The 19,582-nt window shown below is 36.6% G+C and overlaps 1 protein-coding gene across 1 annotated transcript in view; it reads left to right on the top strand.

Moving 5' to 3' along the window:
• Positions 1-5,314: 5,314 nt before the first annotated feature.
• Positions 5,315-19,582, top strand: part of LOC123235985 (transmembrane and coiled-coil domain-containing protein 5B-like) — a 60,172-nt gene continuing 45,904 nt past the window's right edge. The window contains exon 1 of the mRNA XM_044662230.1: positions 5,315-5,376. Within this exon, the coding sequence (XP_044518165.1) occupies positions 5,315-5,376 (62 nt within the window). The remainder of the gene's footprint in view (positions 5,377-19,582) is intronic.

The following is a 19,582-nucleotide window of genomic DNA, read 5'->3' as shown; positions in this document are numbered from 1 at the left end:
TGGGTATGCAATTCTAGGTTGTAGACCTTCAGTAATGGCGAAGCTTTTAGAGATGGAGTGCCAGGGCCTGCTCCCACCCTATCCCTCCTTCCCAGACAAAATGCCATGCCCCTCCCCACCTTGTCCCGCACAGGGAGAGAAAAAGCACTTCCACTGGGCTGCTGGGCATGGGATGGAGGATGTGAAAAATTGTCTTCAGGCACAGCAGAGAGGGGAAGGGTTGCAACTCTGCCGAGTCCCTCTGCATTTCTAGTAATGAACTCTGGAGAGGAAGGAGCTGCACACCCACAGAAAGCATACTGTGCGCCATCTTTGGCACATATGCCACAGGTTTGCCATCACTGCCCTAGATCCTTTGCTTTTTGGAATATCATATTCCATGCCTTCTGGTCCTTTAATGTAGAAGCCGATAGGTCCAATTTAATTCTGACTGTGGTACCTCAATATTTGAATTGTTTCCTTTTGGCAGCTTCTAATACTTTTTCTTTGCCCTGGGAGTTCTGGAATTTGGCTATAACAGTCCTGGAATATTTTGTTTTAGGGTATCTTTCAGGAGGTTATCAGTAAATTTTCTCTATTTCTATTTTCCTCTCTTCTTCAAGGATATTAGGGCAGTTTTACCTGATGATATCTGAATATGGCGCCCAGGCACTTTTTCTAATCATGGCTTTCAGGTATTCTAATGACTCTTAGATGATCTCTTCTGGATCTATTTTTTTTTCAGTTTGGTTCACTGAAATATTTTACATTTTCATCTATTTTTTCACTTTTTTGATTTTTATTTTGTATTGTTTCCTTCTGTCTTATGGCTTCATTAGCTTCTATTTGTCCGATATTATTTTTAGGGAGTTATTTTATTCCTTGAATTTTTTGGGTTTCTTTTTCTATTTAGTCAACTGTACTCTTGAAAGAGTTGTGTTCTTCAGTGTTTTTTGCCTCCATTTCTCTTTGATCAATTCTGTTCCTTAGGAAATTGTTTTCTTCCCTAAATTTTTTTCTTCCAGCTATTGAGTTTTTCTGTCAGTTCTGTTATTATTGGTCTTTAACCTCTTTCCAAGTTCTTCCAGGGATCATACATTCTTTCACTGTTGGGAAATTTGGAAAACAATATGGGAGATATTAGGTTTAGATCAACATCTTCACACGGGGGGTGAAGGGGAAAGTAAGAGCATAATCATGTAACCATGTTAACTTTTCTAAAATATAAATATTAATAAATGTTTTAAAAAATAATGTCAAAGATAAGGAAACATTACAGTTGAAAAAAAAAAGAAGAAAGAGGAAAGAAGGTGGAGGGCAGGGCAAAGAGAAGATTCTTTCCAGATTTTCCATTTAAGGATGGCAGAGCTTTCAGATCAATCAATGCTTAATATTTCCAACCCAGTTGTCCTCTTAGATTATATCATGTTCTTTTACTGGTCACGGTTTAGTTTTGAGGGAGCTTAACTTCTTCTTTTTTTTTAACATTTATTAATATTCATTTTTAACATGGTTACATGATTCATGCTCCTACTTTCCCCTTCACTCCTCGCACTCCCCCCACCCATGGCTGATGCACATTTCCACTGGTTTTAACATGTGTCATTGATCAAGACCTATTTCCAAATCGTTGTTAGTTGAATTGGTGTGGTAGTTTCGAGTCTACGTCCCCAATCATGTCCACCTCAACCCATGTGTTCAAGCAGTTGTTTTTCTTCTATGTCTCCTCTCCTGCAGTTCTTCCTCTGAATGTGGGTAGCGTTCTTTACCATAAGTTCCTCAGAACTGTCCTGTGTCATTGCATTGCTTCTGGTACGGAAGTCCATTACATTAGATTTTACCATAGTATATCAGTCTCTGTGCACAGTGTTCTTCTGGCTCTGCTCCTTTCGCTCTGCATCAATTCCTGGAGGTCTTTCCAGTTCACATGGAATTCCTCTAGTTTATTATTCCTTTTAGCACAATAGTATTCCATCACCAGCATATACCACAATTTGTTTAGCCATTCCCCAATTGAAGGACATACCCTCATTTTCCAGTTTTTTGCCACCACAAAAAGCACAGCTATAAATATTTTCGTACAAGTCTGTTTATCTATGATCTCTTTGGGGTACAGACCAAATAATGGTATGGCTGGATCAAAGGGCAGGCATTCTTTATTTTTTTATTTTTTTTAACCCTTGTACTTCGGTGTGTTGTCTCATAGGTGGAAGAGTGGTAAGGGTGGGCAATGGGGGTCAAGTGACTTGCCCAGGGTCACACAGGGCAGGCATTCTTTTATAGCCCTTTGAGCATAATTTCAAATTGCCAGCCAGAATGGTTGGATCAGTTCACAACTCCACCAGCAATGCATCAATGTCCCAATTTTGCCACATCCCCTCCAGCATTCATTACTCTCCCCTTCTTTCATTTTAGCCAATCTGCTAGGTGTGAGGTGATACCTCAGAATTGTTTTCATTTGCATTTCTCTAATTATTAGAGATTTAGAACACTTTCTCATGTGCTTATTCATTCAAGTTTCTCTTGGTGTCCCCTACTATTCATCTTCCATCTCCCCCCCCCATATTAGCTTATACCAGTTAGTATTCCAACCTCTCCCTATGAATTATTCTTCTGATTACTATAATAGTGAATACTATAATAGTGAATAGAGTTCACTACAGAGAATTATACATAGCATTTCTCCACATAGGAATACAGATAATTAGATCTTATTGAAGCCCTTAAAGAGGCAAATTTAACAAATATGAGTTTTCTTTCTTTCCTCTCTGTTTCTTATTTACCTTTTCATGTTTCTCTTGATTTTTGTGGTTGGATATCGAACTTTCCATTTAGTCCTGGTCTTTTCTGTGCAAATACTTGGAAATCTTCTATCTTGTTGAATGCCCATACTTTCCCCTGGAAGTATATAGTCAGTTTTGATGGGTAGTTGATCTGTGGTTGAAGACCCAGTTCTCTTGCCTTTCTGAATATCATATTCCAAGCCTTGCGGTCTTTTAGCATGGAGGCTGCCAGATCCTATGTGATCCTGATTGGTGCTCCTTGATATCTGAATTGTCTCTTTCTGGCTTCTTGTAAAATTTTTTCTTTTACTTGGAAGCTCTTGAATTGGGCTATTATATTCCTGGGGGTTGTCTTTTCTGGGTCTAGTGTAGAGGGTGATCTATGGATCCTTTCAATGTCTATATTGCCCTCTTGTTGTAAAACTTCAGGGCAATTTTGCTGAATAATTTCTTTTAGTATGGAGTCCAAATTTCTATTAATTTCTGCTTTTTTAGGAAGACCAATGATTCTCAGATTGTCTCTTCTAGACCTGTTTTCTTGGTCTGTCACTTTCTCGTTGAGATATTTCATGTTTCCTTCTATTTTATCAGTCTTTTGACTTTGTTTTATCTGCTCTTGCTGTCTTGAGAGCTCATTAGCTTCTAATTGCTCAATTCTAGCCTTTAGGGACTGGTTTTCAGCGATAATCTTTTGGTTTTCCTTTTCAATCTGGTCATTTCTGGTGTTCAATTTGCTTATCAGTTCATTTGCTTTCTGAGCCTCACTTTCCAATTGCAAAATTCTGCCTTTTAAACTGTTATTTTCTTGCCAGATCTCTTCCATCTTTCTCATCATCTCAGATTTTAACTCTTCAATAGCTTGTGACCAGTTTTCATTATTTTGGGAAGGTTTGGATATGATTTCTTGTTTGTTCTCCTCTGCTGTTTGCTCTGTTGTCTGGATTTTCTCTGTGTAAAAGTTGTAGAGTGTTACAGATTTCTTCTTGATGATCTTTCTCTTCTGGGGTTTTCGATTTTGGCTTGCCATTTTTAGCCCTGTGCCTTCTCAGCTTTATCCTCACACTCAGGGTCGGTCTGCTCTCTCTAGGCTCCTGAGGACTCAAGTCTCATTGTTCTCAGGGTCAAGCCTCCTGGTGGTCCCCCTGCCTGCCCCTCTGCCCAAGGCTCCTTCAGCAGTCTCAGGGCGCTGCTTCCACAGCCATGCCCCCGTATGCACAGGGTCCCCACTAGAGGTCCAAGCCTGTGCTCAAGATCCTTGTCTGAGCCTACTTCAATGCCTTCACCCTGCACTCAAGGTCTGTGTTCAAAGTCCATGTGCATTCTTTCCCCTCTTGGGGTCCTAAGTCTTGCTGCTCTCAGGGACAGGCCCTGGAGCTGCCAATGTCTTAATGGGTGCCCCAAACCTGCTTTAACTCTTGTGCGTTGGCCTTGGCACTGTAGGTGGTGTGGGGGGTGGGGGAGGGGGTTGCTCAGCTCACACTCTAGTGAGAGCTGTTTCACCCTTTTATAGCATGGAAATGCCCTGATTCCACATACCTTCAATGCTGAGCCCTGTTGTGGGGTCCCTTCATCCATCTGGATTTGTTTTTATGTCCCCTTGAGGAGTCCTATATGCTTCAGTTAGGAGAGGTTAAGCAGCTGCTTTTTACTCTGCCCCCATCTTAACCTGGAACTCCTAGCCAGTCTCGGGAGAGGTTAAGCTCCCTTTCCTTATATTTGTCAGGTGGTTATATCTCTGTTCTACAACTTCAAGGCCTACTTATTTAAAACTTAGGTTTTGGCTAATGTCTAAAGTCTTCAAAAATGGGGCTGGAAAGTAGAAAGGTATTCAGTGTGTGATATAGATCAGGTATGGGACAGTTATTTATTTTGTACACCCAAAAAAGAAATGCAAAACATAAAACATAAGCATACACTGACTTAAAACAGGATTCAATAACCTAACATAGCCACTGTTATATACTTCCCAGGTGGATGATAATTAAATCTCATCAGAACATAAAGCAGTTTGAAATATTGCTGAATAAGCATGGTTACATTTCATATCAATTCTGTATCACTGTCCTGATGATATATGTTCTCTGGCAAGCTATACTTTAATTCACAAATAAGTGCTTAATTGACTAATAGATAATATAGTTTGACAATAAAAGATAATATATTTATTAATATAAATAATAGATAATATATTTAGATTTTAATGAGGATATTCAATGCCTTAATCAAAACAATAGACCAGTGCTAGGATTTTTAAGCTCTGAGGCAGGTATATAAAAGTAAAGTATTGGCAGGGCAAGATGACTTTTGATAGAGTTTAAATCCCACCATAAAGGCATATGCACAATTACTCCAGCCAATGAACCTTTTCTATGCAGGTTTACCTGTTATACTTCTGTATTGGCACTAGTATTTAGCCATAATATAACATTAATTAAATTAAGCAAGGCTGTTTATGTCCAAACCCCACTAGGCATCTGTTTTTCCCCCTAGAAACATATAACAAGATGTACTCTCAGACTGTGCTTGACTGACCACAGGACTGAGAACAATTAATGAAATCCCTGAGGTCCAATTCTCCATGCTCTTGCCAAGATCTGGATCACGTCCAGTACAGGTATCTCTCACTTTACAGAATAGATTGCTATGGTGTGGGAATCGATTTCCATTGTGAACTTAGAGATATGTTCCAGGAAAGAGTAAAAACAAAAGCCAACTCCCTTCAATAGTTCAAATGACTTGAGCAATAGAGATAACCAGCGTTACACTATTCTAGAAAATTCAGAAAGCTAGGGGTATCTTATTATGTAAAATGAGTGAAATTCTTTGTTTCACTTGTAAGAAAAAGATGCAATTCAGTACAAAGGAAAAATTATTAAGGAGAAGCACTGTAAGGTGTATCTCCAGAGAAATGCATGGCAAAATAAAAATTAGGTTGGTCATATAATGGGAGCCTGTGTTCTTCACTGCTATCAATATGTCAAGAAAATATGAGCAAGGTTCATGTTGGATAGGATCTTTGGAAATGATTTGCAGGGCTGTGCAGACAAAGTTGTCACAAAATGGGTCTTGTCACTGACAGATCTAATACTTTTTATCTGGGTAGGTTGAGAAGCCAGACAACATACTCAGTTTTGTCGTGTTGCTAATAATGTCAAGCCTTCATGAAAGTCATATTCCTTGGCATGATTACACTATGGAAGTGTTCCTTGGTTCTTGAAGGCTATACCTGCAGAGTGCAACCTCTGTCAGGGCTACATCACTGAGCCAGTTTGCAGAACCTTTTCAGGATAGAGAGCCCTGACAGTTATCCAAGAGTGTCTCTTCACCAATTTGGCTACAAGGTGATACTTTTTTTTTTGCTTTATCAACTCCCAAAGACCTTCTAGGGACAGTTAGAAAGATTGTGTTAGTAAAAGGAATATCATGTATTCAGAGATGACTCAGTGTTCCAGGATGAGTCAGAGAATCTCAGGCATTACAAGGGATTCCAGAGGCTACTTAATTTAAACAATAACTACATATACATTCCCATACGATATCCCCAAGTAATGGTCAGATATTTAGCTCTAATTGAAGAAGTTCAGTGATACGGATCACAGAAGATATAGTGATACTATATCCCAAACTCTCCTGGTTAAGAAAGGTTAGGTAGAAAAAAGGGAAGGAAACCCAGCCCAGTGAGCCCAAATAGCAGGGTAATAGGAAGAAGGGCATCAAGTTCCCCACCAAAATTTCTCCAAACATATAGAAAATACACAAGACTGAGTCTTGATGGAGAAAAAGATCACAGTGAGTCATTTTCCTAGCCAAAGTCAGTGTAAGGAGAAAGACATGTTTATGAGCATTGGTAATGGGGGCTGACTAGGAACATGTGGAAAATTCCAATACAGAGAAAGTTTATATCCTAGGAAAAGAGAAGGTCCAAAATCCATACTGGGAAACCAAAACTATATGAAGGAGTCTCCTCTTTATGAACTTCTAACATTTCTAGAAAAGGAACCAGACAGAATCCTAATGGCAAAAATTTAGAAAAAAGTCATTGGAAATCCATTGGTTTATCAAGCTCACCATAGGGAGACTAATGGGGAAGTCTGTGGATGTTGGGGACTAGGATTGAGCCAGGAGCCTGATGTAAATGTAGAACTCCACTACTGAAGAAGAAGCCATGTGTCAGCATAAATGGACATCTCAGACCCTTTCCAGGTAAGCAAGCCCCAGACCCATATGGGGCACTGTAGTGGGGTACAGCTGGCATCTGATAGCTTCATTACCCATCACTCAGTCCTGGGTTGAAGATCAAGGGCAAAATGATGAGGAGAACTTCACATTGAAGTTGCATTCCTGAGTAGGGAGATCCTTAGAGGTCTTAGAGAAAGGAGGAAGTTCAGAAGCCAGCATCAGCAGCAATGTAATATCTTAGACCAGTGATGGGCAAATTTTTTAAAGAGGGGGCCAAAGGAAAGGAAATGCTCATCTATCAGTCTGTTTCTAAGGCAACTCTTTCAAAGGTTCATTGTATTGTATCCTACTCATGGTATTCGTCATTTTAGGAATAATGTCCTGAGGCTGAACAGAATATTTCAGGAGGCTGCATCTGGCCTGCAGGCAGTAGTTTGCCCATCACTCTCTTAGACCTCAAAATGCAAAGTAGAGCCTCACTTCCAATGTCTATCTTTGCATACAGAGGAATAACCAGGGCAAGAATCCTAGTCTGAAAGATTCTGCCACTTTCAGCCAACAGAGATGCTAGACTAACATTAATCTCTTCTTGCTCAGACCCAAACCCAGGTCAAGAACTTTTAGAACTCAAACTAAGGGAACAGTAATCAGACTTTTCCACAGCTCAGATCACTTTGAGAGTTCTGAAAAACTTACAGGGCCTTAGCCTGTTTCTGAGATTCTGGAATAATACAACACTCAGAACTCCAGAAAAAGCAGCACCAGGACCAGTCCAGGCCTTCCCTCAAGAAGTAACATCAGATTCAAAGTTAGGAAGAAGGCTTGATGAATGGACAAACACAAAAGAACCCCGCCATAATAAGCTGTTCTGGTGGTAGACACACTGAAGATATAAATGCAAAAGAGAATGAATCCAAAATATTTATCAGCACTGCCTCAGAAAAAAAAACTCGGGGACAAACTCAGCTAGAATCTCTGGAAGAGAAAAAAAAACTAAGGGTTAACATTTTAAAATAAAAGAATGAGAGTGATGGGAAATCTGTAAAAAATGAGTTATGGAAAAAAGAGTTGGAAAGGTACTTAAAAGCTTGGCACAAAAGTTGCAGAATCTTGCCTAAACAACAAACTCCCTGAAAATTTGAATGGATCAAATAGAAGCCAATGACTTAACGAAGCAGCAAGACATATTAAAACAAAGCCAAAAGGCTGAAAAATAGTAGAAAATGTAAGGGATCTCATAGAAAAAAAATAGCACACATAAAAAGGAACTCAAAGACATTGAATTACCTGAATGCCATGACCAAGAAAGATACTAAACATCACATTTCAAGAAATATTAAAAGAAAACTGCCCAGATTGTCTTAGAACTAAATAGCAAGTGGAAATAGAATCCACCAGTTACTTCCTAAAAGAAAATTGAAATGAGAACTCCTAGGAACACCATAGCCAAAATTTAGAGCTTTCAAGTTAGTGCAAAAATGCCACAAGCAGCCAGAAGGAAAGAACTCAATGAGGAGCCAGTCAACATCATATATAACTTAGCTGTCATTACTTTGAAAAAGAGGAGAACATGGAATATGATGTTACAGATGGCAAAGGATATGGGCAGGAGTGGTAGGGAAAGAAGGTAGATTTTTACTGACTGATAGAAATAAAACCAAATATATATAATGACATCCTATAATCTCTTGCCAAGAGAGTTAGAAGAGATAAATAGATTCAATCTTTAATTTCTCTCTTCTCATCAGTACTTTAAGAACTAGGGATGGAAATAAGAGAATAGAATTTTCTAAAATCCCTTACTTCCTTGCAGATTCAATTCAAGCCTCACCTTCTACATGGAACCTTTCTTGATCCTCTGAATTCCTAATGCCTTCTCTCCCTTAGTGAACTTATATTTATTCTGTACAAATTTACATTATATATATATTACATTGTATATGTATATATATATATATATTGTTTTCCTCTATGGAGTGTAAACTTCCCCAGAGTGGAAATCTTTACCTTTTATCTTTGTATCTCTAGCACCAGGATAGTGCCTGATACATAGCGAGTATTCAACAAATGCTTATTGAAATATGGAAATAGATCTTGATCACTGACTCATGTAAAACCCAGTGGAATTTTTTGTTGGCTATGGGAAAGCATTTGGAGGAGGGGAGGAAAAGAACACGAATCATGTAACCACAGAAAAATTTTCTTAAATAATCAATAAAAAAGAACAAATGCTTATTGAATTATTGACTGACAGCAGAGAAAGGAAAGATGCCCAAAGAGAACAGATATCAAGATGCTGCTCTCTTGGTCTTCTGGTCTTACTGGTTTTGAAACAAAACTCTTTTCAATTCATCGAGACCTCATTCATACTTAAATAATAACCTGTGCTATGCTGTGAAGGTCATCATGCTGGCCTGGTGGTATGTTTGTTTGCTGTGAGTCCTGGTGCCAGTGGTCATAGCCCAGGGATAGGCTTGGCTTTCAGACTGGGAGCCAGAAAAACATACTCATTAATGCCCACATATTCCCAGTGTGACACATGTTTTGGAAGTTTGTCACACAGATCGCCATGGATGCCTCATTTATCTCTCAGGAAAGATTGTCTTCACGGGATATTATTAGAGGATGAATGTTGTCTGGAGGATGAATGTGTGCCCTATGGTGGGTATGGAACGCATCTGTCTTCAAGAGCCTTTTCCCAGGATTCACAGGTGGGAAGGCAAGGAGGAAGGGATGAATTTTTTCCAGATTCTTAATTCCAAAGGAATGTTCAGAAACAGTGCCCTCGCTCCAATGATACATTTGAAAAGAAAACTGGGCCCATGTGTTGATGGAAGGAAATGACTTGTATGGCATCCAGAGACAGATGGAAAGATACTATTTTCAGGGCACCCATTTACTGAGAGAAACAAAGCAACATGGATTCAGAGTCCATGGATTGCTTTGTAGATATGTGTGAGGAATTAGCAGTGGTAATAATATATAAAAAATACTCCCCACCCCCAATTAGAATAGGCCCAGGGTTTCCAGCTGTTACTTTTCCTGGTGCCATGAGGCAGGACCATGTGCAAGGGTTCAGAGGAAGGGAATATCGATCTTGAATATGTAGGATAGTAGAATAAATAAGTTATTTGTATTTAATAGACTTTTCTTTAATATAGAAAATAATATTTATTTAAATCCAAGAGTCAATGTTATATTTAATAGAGGAAGGCCTTTTTAATAAAATGATAGATAGAGCAAGGTTGTCAATTATATCCCCAGTTATTTAATATAGTGACAGAGATGCTAGCTATAGCAATATAATAAGAAAAAAGAAATTGAGAGAATAAGTATGAGCAAAATAGATGCAAAACTATCAATTTTTGCCTTTGATATCATACTAAGTCTGAAAAGCCCAAAAAAGACAATTTAAAATGAATAGAATGATGAATGATCTCATCAGAGTTATAGGGTATAAAATTAACCTGCATAAGTCATCAAAATTTCTGTATATTACCAACAAAACCCAGAAGAAAATGAAAAGAAATTCCATTAAAATCATTACGAAATGGATAAAATATTTGAATTTATCTACTAAAACATACAAGGGTGCTATATGAATATAATCCTACAGAAAATAAAGATGGACAGAAGTGGAAAATATTAGTTGTTCATGAGTATTCATTGCTTATGCTAGTATAATAAAAACCTTTGAGGGCCTAAATTATTTTCCTTATTCAATGTTGTATTAATTGAACTACCAAAGGAGGTCAAGAATCTGATGAAAAAGAATTTAAAAAGTGGGAAAGAAGGGGACCTAGTAGTATCAGGTCTGAAATTATATCGAAAAGAGAAATCATCAAAACTACTTGGCATTGATTAACAGGGAGGTTAATCAATGTGCTAGAAAAAAGTATACAACATATAGAAGTAAATAAACATAGTAGCCTAAGCTTGATAAATTCAAAGACTCTAAATTCTCAGGTAAGGACTCACTTTAAAAAACAACAACACAACAACAAATTAACATCTACTAGGAAAATAGGGATTCAATCTGGCAGAATTTTGATATAGACCAATATCTCATACCATATACAAAGGTAAGCTCTAAATGAATACACATGTTAGGATGGAGTCAACTGAATTCGCCAGTCAAATTAAGCTGAAGTAAATGATACAACCATGTCTCAATTGAATTAGATTTATTGAATCAAAGACATTCCAGCTAAGTGTGAAAAGTCTTTAATCAGTTTCGATGTTTCAGATGAATCTTTGATGAACTGGAGTGATATTATTGCACAGGAAGAATTTTCGATATCCCAAGGAAATATGGTCATGCCTTGTGTATTCTCTGTAAAATAACAATGCAAAGTTGAGATGGAGATTCTAGCAAGCAAAGAATGAGAGGATATTTCATTTACATCTGAGAAAGAGATGCTTCATAGAAAGGAGAACCATTTGACCTCTGCTTTTGTCTCTTCTGTCCTCCTCCCCACATCTGATTAGAGGAGGACTTTTTGAACTTTGGAGATCTGAAGATCATAGCCATATTATCATTGTGTCTGTGTTTGAGGGTCAAGAACAGACTGATGATGTTTGCTTGCTACTCTGTTCCAGATTTAGGGATAGGGAGTGGGGAAAGGATGTTCCCTCACTGGGCTATTTAACTCTCTTAAGAAATCTTTGTGTTTGACACTGTGTCCTCTGGCTAACTAGTACAAATAAGCATATCTGTAAAGACTCTTGAGTCATGGATTGGGGGAATGTGGTTCCCCCAAAGTTCTGCCCCACAAATTACTTGGGATGGCTTATTGTGGGTTCTGCCTAAAGGAATAGAGCAGGATACTTATTTTTCAGGACTGGCTTAAATATCCTTTTTGAAGAATGAATCTTTTTCCATGCAGTAGATCTTCAAAGAAGGGTAGGAAAAAAACAAAACAAAACAGTGAAAATCTCACAGAAGACAGAACCCAGCATTGGCTTCTATACCATAGAATAATGTAAGATCTTTATGGGAAAGAAAAAGCTTTCTGATCAACGAGATCCTTCCAGTGACTTGCTCATGTTTCTAAGGGTCATAAATAATATTCCTTTCTAGCTACTGTTTTCAGTTTCCACACTGCTTTCTCTCTAGCCCCAATATCTTCTTCCCTTTTAATTATTCTGTTTCCCTTTCCCTTTAGAAATCTCTGTCTCTATATTTTGGCAAAGCTGATGTGTTTGTGTGTGGTATGTGAGTGTGCTGTGGGTTAGGAAGAATGAGAATGGAGACAAAGTTGTTAGAGAGACAGACAGTGTGCTAGCAGGCTTACAGTCAGAGAAAGCTGGGTTTATATTCCATCTCTACGTAACCTTCTTGTGTAATCACTTCTCTGGGGCTTCAGTTGCTCCTCTGTAAAAGGAGGCAGTCGTTGGACTGGATGATCTCTGGAGTCCCTTCATTACTAAGTCTATGATCCGCAATGTCAAATTTTTGTGTAACCCAGAAACCTACAGAGACTTTTTAGTTATTACTTCAGAAAGCAGAGATTCAACAACAGTAATTAAAAAACAGCTTTTCTTGAGAAAGGTAGGGATTTGTTAATCTCCTTTCACAGAGTAAACCTGGTTTATTAACACAAGAACAAGGCAGCATAATGAGGACAATTTAGAGGATGGTGTGTGTGTGTGTGTGTGTGTGTGTGTGTGTGTGTGTGTGTGTGTGTGTGTGTGTGTGTATCTGGGGGTGGGATGGGGACTCTTAGGGCTTATACTTTTCCAATTGTGGGTATATCTCCTATCATTCCCATCTCTCCCCGCTCCATTCATCTTTCATAAGAAAAAAACCACTTCTTCAAAGATTAGGTCAGATCGCCCTCTGGTGGGATGAAGGGGAAAATAGTCTGGTGTTGGAGGATCTAGTAAACAACTTTCTTTGACAGGGAATAGTATGTTCTGGTGAATAATTAATTAATAATGTGTTCTTCATTTATCTTCCCTTAAACCCTTCATTTCCTTCCCACTCATTCTTTCCTCAGTCCCTTGTGAGCTGGCTTATTTATACATTAGCCCACATCCCTGTTCTCCCGAATGGTCTCTCAAAGGTCATCAGGGATCTCTGAATCACCAGAGACAAAATGACTTTTACTTAGTTCTCATTCTTCCTAGAAGCATTATAGCATTTGACACTAATGAGCATCTCCTCACCTGGGTATTTTCTTCTCACCTTGGCTTCAGGAATAGCACATTCTTCTCATTTTATTCCTTCCTCTAGACCTCTGTCTTCTTTTCTAGGTCAATCAATCAATTTATGCACATACTATCTGATAAGCACTATGCTAGAATCTGGGGATTCAAAGGGGAAAAAATAGAATAAAACAAGATCTGCCTTCAAGGAAATTACAATCTGGCCAGGAAAGAAATCAGTACCTATATGGGTGTCTACAAAATAGACAAAAAGTGTTTTGGTGGTAAAACGTGAGCCTCTGCAAATCAATAAATGCTTCATGTGGTTGGTATCATTTAGGCCAGACTTTGAAGGAAACTAGAGTTTTTGAAAAATGAAATTGAGGAGAGGTTCCATTCCAGGCTTGGGGGTCAGCCAGAGCAAAGGAGTGGAAGCAAGAGATGGAATGCCATGTGTAAAGAATAACCACTTTGGCTGAACTATCCTCCTCATAGAAGGGAGCAATGTGCAATAAAGGGTAAGTTGGAAGTTGTGAAAGGCTTTAAATACCAAACAGAAGAATTTATATTTGATCCTGGAGATAATAAGGAAACATGGGTATTTATAAAATAGGACAGTGACATGGTTTGACCTGTGCTTCAGAAAAATCAGTTTGGTAGTTGTGTAAAGGATGGTTTGGAGAGAGGACAGACTTGAGGTTGGGGAAAAAAATAGTAGACTATTGCAATAGTTGAGGCCAGAGTTGATAAGGGCCGAAACTAGGTTGATGGCTCCTTGAGAGAATGAAGTATATGAGTGAGATTGTCTTTTCAAAGCACTTAAGTGAAGAGTTTCTCAATGTCTATTTCTAGCCCTCTATTCTTTTCGGAACTTTTTAGATGGCAGGGATTCTTAAACACAGATCCTCAAAGGCATTCATGAATAGATTTAAGAGGGTCGGTGAACTTGGATAGGGAAAAAATATCATCTTTATTTTCAGTAGCTTTTAGCTGAAATACACCATTTTTTTCAATTATGAATTTTTAAAAAACCCTTATTGTAAGAAGGGTTCGATGACTCAAAAAAGGCTAAGCACTCCTGCTCTTCATTCTCCCCCTTGACAAATTATTTAATCCTACAGCTTCAACTTTCAATTCTAAGTAGATGATACCTAAATAAATAGGGTTCCTAGCCCTAACCTTTTCCTCAGGCAACAGAGTATATCTACCTGTATATCTCACTGGTAACTCAAACTCTTTCTATATCCAAATTCTTTCTATATCCTCCCAAACTTGTATGACCTTGAGCAGTTTTAGTAACTTCCCTGAGCTTTAATTTCCTTATCTGTAAAGAGGAAGAATTGGATTAGATGACCTTTCCAAGGGCTCTTCCAGCCCTTACCTTCTGAAGTTCCAAAATTAAAAAGTGGAATATTATGCCATATATCCAATTCCTATATCTGTGAAATGTCTGGGAAGTCAAGTACAAGTATATATTTGTATTTTCAAAATATTCTTTTTTGTTGTAGTAGTTTATAGTCTCTTAATAATCAAAGACCACAGGAAATCTAAGTGATTGTACAAAGACACATTTAAGCCTCAAATATATATGTTTTAGTAACAATGATGATGACTGCAAGGAAAGGTTAGATTCCTTAAATTTAGCATTTTGAATTCAAGGCAGTATAATGGAAGCCATTTTTTATAATTAATGTGGTCTACCCCATGCCACTGAAAGGTTTTATGATACCATAAAGATTTCTCATAAGGAATATAGCATAGTAAAACAAAAATTAATTCAACAGATAAAAACACCACTGGAGCTTAAATGCCTGACATAAAATTCAATAACTAGAAAAAAGTTGTATTTAATAAAAGAATTTCAGACAGGAGTAATTGGAAATAATGATAGGTGCTCATTCATTATGATAGTACTGTTCCTTCACTCAATATTTTTATGTTTCCTTCACACTTTTAAAATTTTGAGTATCTCCTCTAACAGGGGTGATAGGATAGTCATTGAGTTAAGCTCTTTACAAATATTCTGATAGCTTCTTGGCCTTTTGGCTAAGATCAAATGTTTATATATGTTCTGGCCAAACTAGACTATATGATATATTCCAAACAAGCCTTACGTTTTCTAGTTTTTAGCTTTCTACCATGCCATCTCTTTTGTCTAGAATAAATCTCCTTCCCTCTGGCCAAATCATTCCACTCCTTGAAATTCTGCCTCAAACACTGCCTTTCAAGAAATCTTCTCTGATACTCTCAGATAAATGGAATTTACAAGAACTGCACAAGAGAACTAAAAGTCCAAAGTACTTCAATGGTGCTAGTTACATCGATCTATAAGAACAAGGACAATTCTTCCAGTGGGCTATGGCTTTCTGTCTCATTCTCCCAAAGACCTGGTGCCTTACTATTCTAGGACCTGATACTTTCACCACTACCCTCATGTCATTACTTGGTTCTTCCAATCCTTGTGCCATTTTATTTATTCTTCAGGAGACCTTTCCAAAGTTAACCCTGGCTGCAAGTTTCTTCCCTTCTCAGGCTGCCTTTCATCTACTCTATATTTTATATGTTGTGAAGTGTTAAAACTTCTTTACACTGTATAATTTTTGGCATATTGTCTCTCCCACTAGTTTATGAGCTACTAGACAGCAGGGTCTGTTTTTGCTTTTTTTTTTTTTGTATCTCTAGGACTTTACTCAAAGCCTGATGCATAGTAACTGCTTCAATTTTTAGTGATTTGACTTTTTATATGATAATTAGCTTATGTTGACTTGTATCATAGTTTGAATTTTTGGTCTTTGTATCTCTTTCTCATATTCTTTAAAAGATGATAAGCCTTTTGAGGGCAGTGAACAAATATTTTTATGTCTTTTTTTAAAAGCATATCCATGAAGAACCTAACAATGTATCTTATATATAGTATATATCCCATAAGTGTAAATTAATTACATAAATGAATAATAATACTAGCTAGCATTTATATATTTATATGTACATATTGTTTAATTTGATCATCACATTTCTATTCTCATCTTATAGATGAGAAAACTGAGATAAAATGAATGACTTGTCCATGGTCAGTCAGTCGCTTGGTTGACTATCATTTACTATGTTAATGGGACCACCAACAAGCAACTTTGCTGAATCACTGCAAACAATCTAGCCTAAGGATTCTCTATTACTTCAGGGAAGTCACCCAAAGTCCCTGTGATCTCAGGGAGGTCTTCCAAAATCACTCACTATGGAGTTGCTGTTTTGAAAATTCCTGATTATAAACATTTCAAGACTACAATACTCACTTGGCCACTCTCCAACTCTTTTTCTTCTTTATGACTGGGATTTTAGGGCTGGTGTCTATGTGACCTTGTATCAAGTAACTCCAGTGTTAGAACCATAAAAAAAAGATGTCAATTTGTATCAAATTTAATTTCCTTTATAAGAATCTATGTATCTGTAGTTTAGGATTTAAATATGACAGTATATGTATGTAGGTGTTTACCATTAGACTTAAAGGAAATTTTATATATAGCTACACATATATATAATACATATGCATATGTATGATCCTTTGTAAATAGTAATATATCCTATATTAGTTATTATGTTATCAATATTATTAAATCCATCAAAATTACTTCTAAATATTATTTTAATTTTTTTATTAAGCTTGGAATTTCTCTGAAAGTCAGTTGAATTTTCAAATTAGTATTAAATTCTTATCCATCTTCAGAGGAAAGTTGTATGTGTTTTTTAAAAATAAATCTTATGGATATAATTTATTTTGTCATTATCTACATTTCCCCCTATACCCCTCCCCATATCTCATTCCAGTGAACCATTTCATGTGTCAAAGAAATTATTTGTGTCTTTTTTTTTTAAGTGAGATTCAGTATATTATACTGCTCACTCATCTTTTGCTTCATGCTTTTGAAAACTGCTACCTGGGAAAGGGATCCCTTTCTGGAGCAGTATTCATAACATTTTCTTAGAAACAGAAAATGAAAATATTGTTGTGTTACCTACCATGGTTAAGGGTCAGCAAACTCTAAGATCCCTATAAACTGAAAATTCCATGAGTATACTAGTTTTGAGATGGGAAATCCATATTGGTGTGATTATAGTTTTGAGTCTTTTTCTCACTTGCTCCTCCTACTCAGAAAGCCTAAAATTTCACAAAATGAATGAGCAGAGATGTTGGCTCAAGACCTAGCTGAGGCAGACCATCCCCAAAGTATGTAAATTTGAAATAGCAATCAGGAGGACAACAAACATAGGTAAATAAAAGAAAATTTTAACTCTTTGAAGGTTAGGAGGAGGTGTTTTTTAATCTGTAGCACCCAGAACAAGCTATGTGTTTAATTACATCAAAGTGAAATGTAAAATCTATTCTTTCTTACAGGAATAATAGAAACTCCTTCATTTGAACTCTATTAACTGAATTGCTATTATGAAAAGTGATTGGGGAGATATCTACGAGGCTCAGTGGATTGAGAGCCATGTCTAGAGATAGGAGGTTCTGGGTTCAAATCTGACCTCAGATACTTCCTAGCTATGTGGCCCTGGGCAAGTCACTTAACTCCCATTGCCTACCCCTTACCTCTCTTCTGCCTTGGAACCAATGCATAGTATTGATACAAAGATAGAAAGTAAGGGTTAAAAATATAAAATAATAAAATATTTAAAAAGTGATATTATCACTGAAGAAAATAGAAAAAATATCTGGACCTGACCAAATACAATTTGAAGAAATCACAAATTTAAAATCACAACATATCAATTTTCAAGATATCTCAGAGAGGAAGATTCTCAAAATATGAATGATATTTTAAAAAATATCTGAAATGACCTCCAAAAACTACCAACATTTATGCTAATTTCTTAATCCTATAAAACATTTATGTGACTTATTTATACATATGTATTGAGGGTATCTTTGAAGAAAGTGAGAGAATATTATAGAAAAGCTTTCATAGGCACTTTTCTTTAGCCAACACATATTGAGAGTTTCACAAGAGTAAGAGGAGGTGAGCTCATATAAAATCCTACTCTCAGTTTGTTAAACACACACAAACATACACAATGCCCTTGATTACATAGAACAAGGTTCAGTTTTTAAGACTATTCTCACAAGACACTTTGGACTGGAAAAATCAGAACAAATATGGACCATATGGAACCAATATGTAAAATGAATGAGAAGATATTGATGGCCAAGATTAAGAAGAGAACATGAAGTTGTCTTTAATTTTTCAGCACCTGACATAGATGAACTACATCCTCAGTACTGAAAGAATTCATAGATGGGATTGCTACAGTCAGTGATATTTCAATGATTATGAAAAACAGGATTTGGAAAAGTTAGCTAATCAATAAACATTTATTAAGCACTAGGTACTATGTTAAGTACAGGAGATACAAATAAAGGCAAGAGAAGCCCTACTTCTTGAGGAGTTCCTTCTATCTTGGAATTAATACTATGTATTTCCATCTCTAGACTTAGCTCTCAATTTTGACATGAATTCTTAACAAAATTCTAAAACATAGCATTAAAGTGATAGTTAATAATATCTAAAAATGGAAGTGGTTATCACATAGGTAATTTCATTTTGTTAAGAACAAGTCATGCCAGAATAACATTTTCTTTTCAAAAAATAAATACTATTCAAAATAGTATTACTAAACCAACAGGTCAGGAGGGTATAGATTTATTCCCTTTATGGAGAAATTTGAATGGACAATGATATAATTAGATGGATTCACACTTGGTAAAAGAGCCTTACACAAAGATTAGTCAGTGGTAGTTTTTTTTTGTAGACTTGGAAGGGGAACCCCACCTCATTTTCTTCTCTGTCCAATGCTATTTTTATCAATGACTTAAAAATAAAACTGGCAAGCTTATGATATTTGCAGTTAAGACAGATTTAAGAGTCCAATAATGCAGTGTATGATGGTCAAGATATAAAAAGTCTTTATAGGCTGGCATAAATCCAATAAGATAAAATTTAATAAGTATGAATGTTAAGTAGAATATAGGAGTAGATATATAGATATAGATATAGATATAGTTATAGATATAGATAGTGGGACCATGTGAGTTTGTGCTTATACATTCACTAACCAAGACACTTCAGCCCCATTATGGCAGTTTTAAACCTTAGTGGGTTAAGTCTCTCAGATCATTAAAAAAATTTCCCACAGTACATTTAAAAAATTAATAAGCTATTAAACAAATTATAATAAACTACTAAATGAAATATGGAAGAACAAGGATCAATGAGTAGAAGTTATAAAGAAGAAAATTTAACTTTGATTCCAAGAAAAACTTACTAACAATTAGAGCTATGCAAAAATATACTGGACTGCCTTAAGAGGCAGTGAGTTCTTCAGAGGTCTTCAAATAAAAACTAATCTTGTCAGATATTTTGTAAAATAAATTCTTGTTCAAGTATATGCTACAACAGAAGCTCTAGATGAGCTACCCCTTTTCTATTGATTTTGGA

This window comes from Gracilinanus agilis, chromosome 2 (assembly GCF_016433145.1).
Source record: "Gracilinanus agilis isolate LMUSP501 chromosome 2, AgileGrace, whole genome shotgun sequence".
In the NCBI taxonomy this organism is placed as follows: domain Eukaryota; kingdom Metazoa; phylum Chordata; class Mammalia; order Didelphimorphia; family Didelphidae; genus Gracilinanus; species Gracilinanus agilis.
This window is presented reverse-complemented; position numbering and strand designations above follow the sequence as displayed.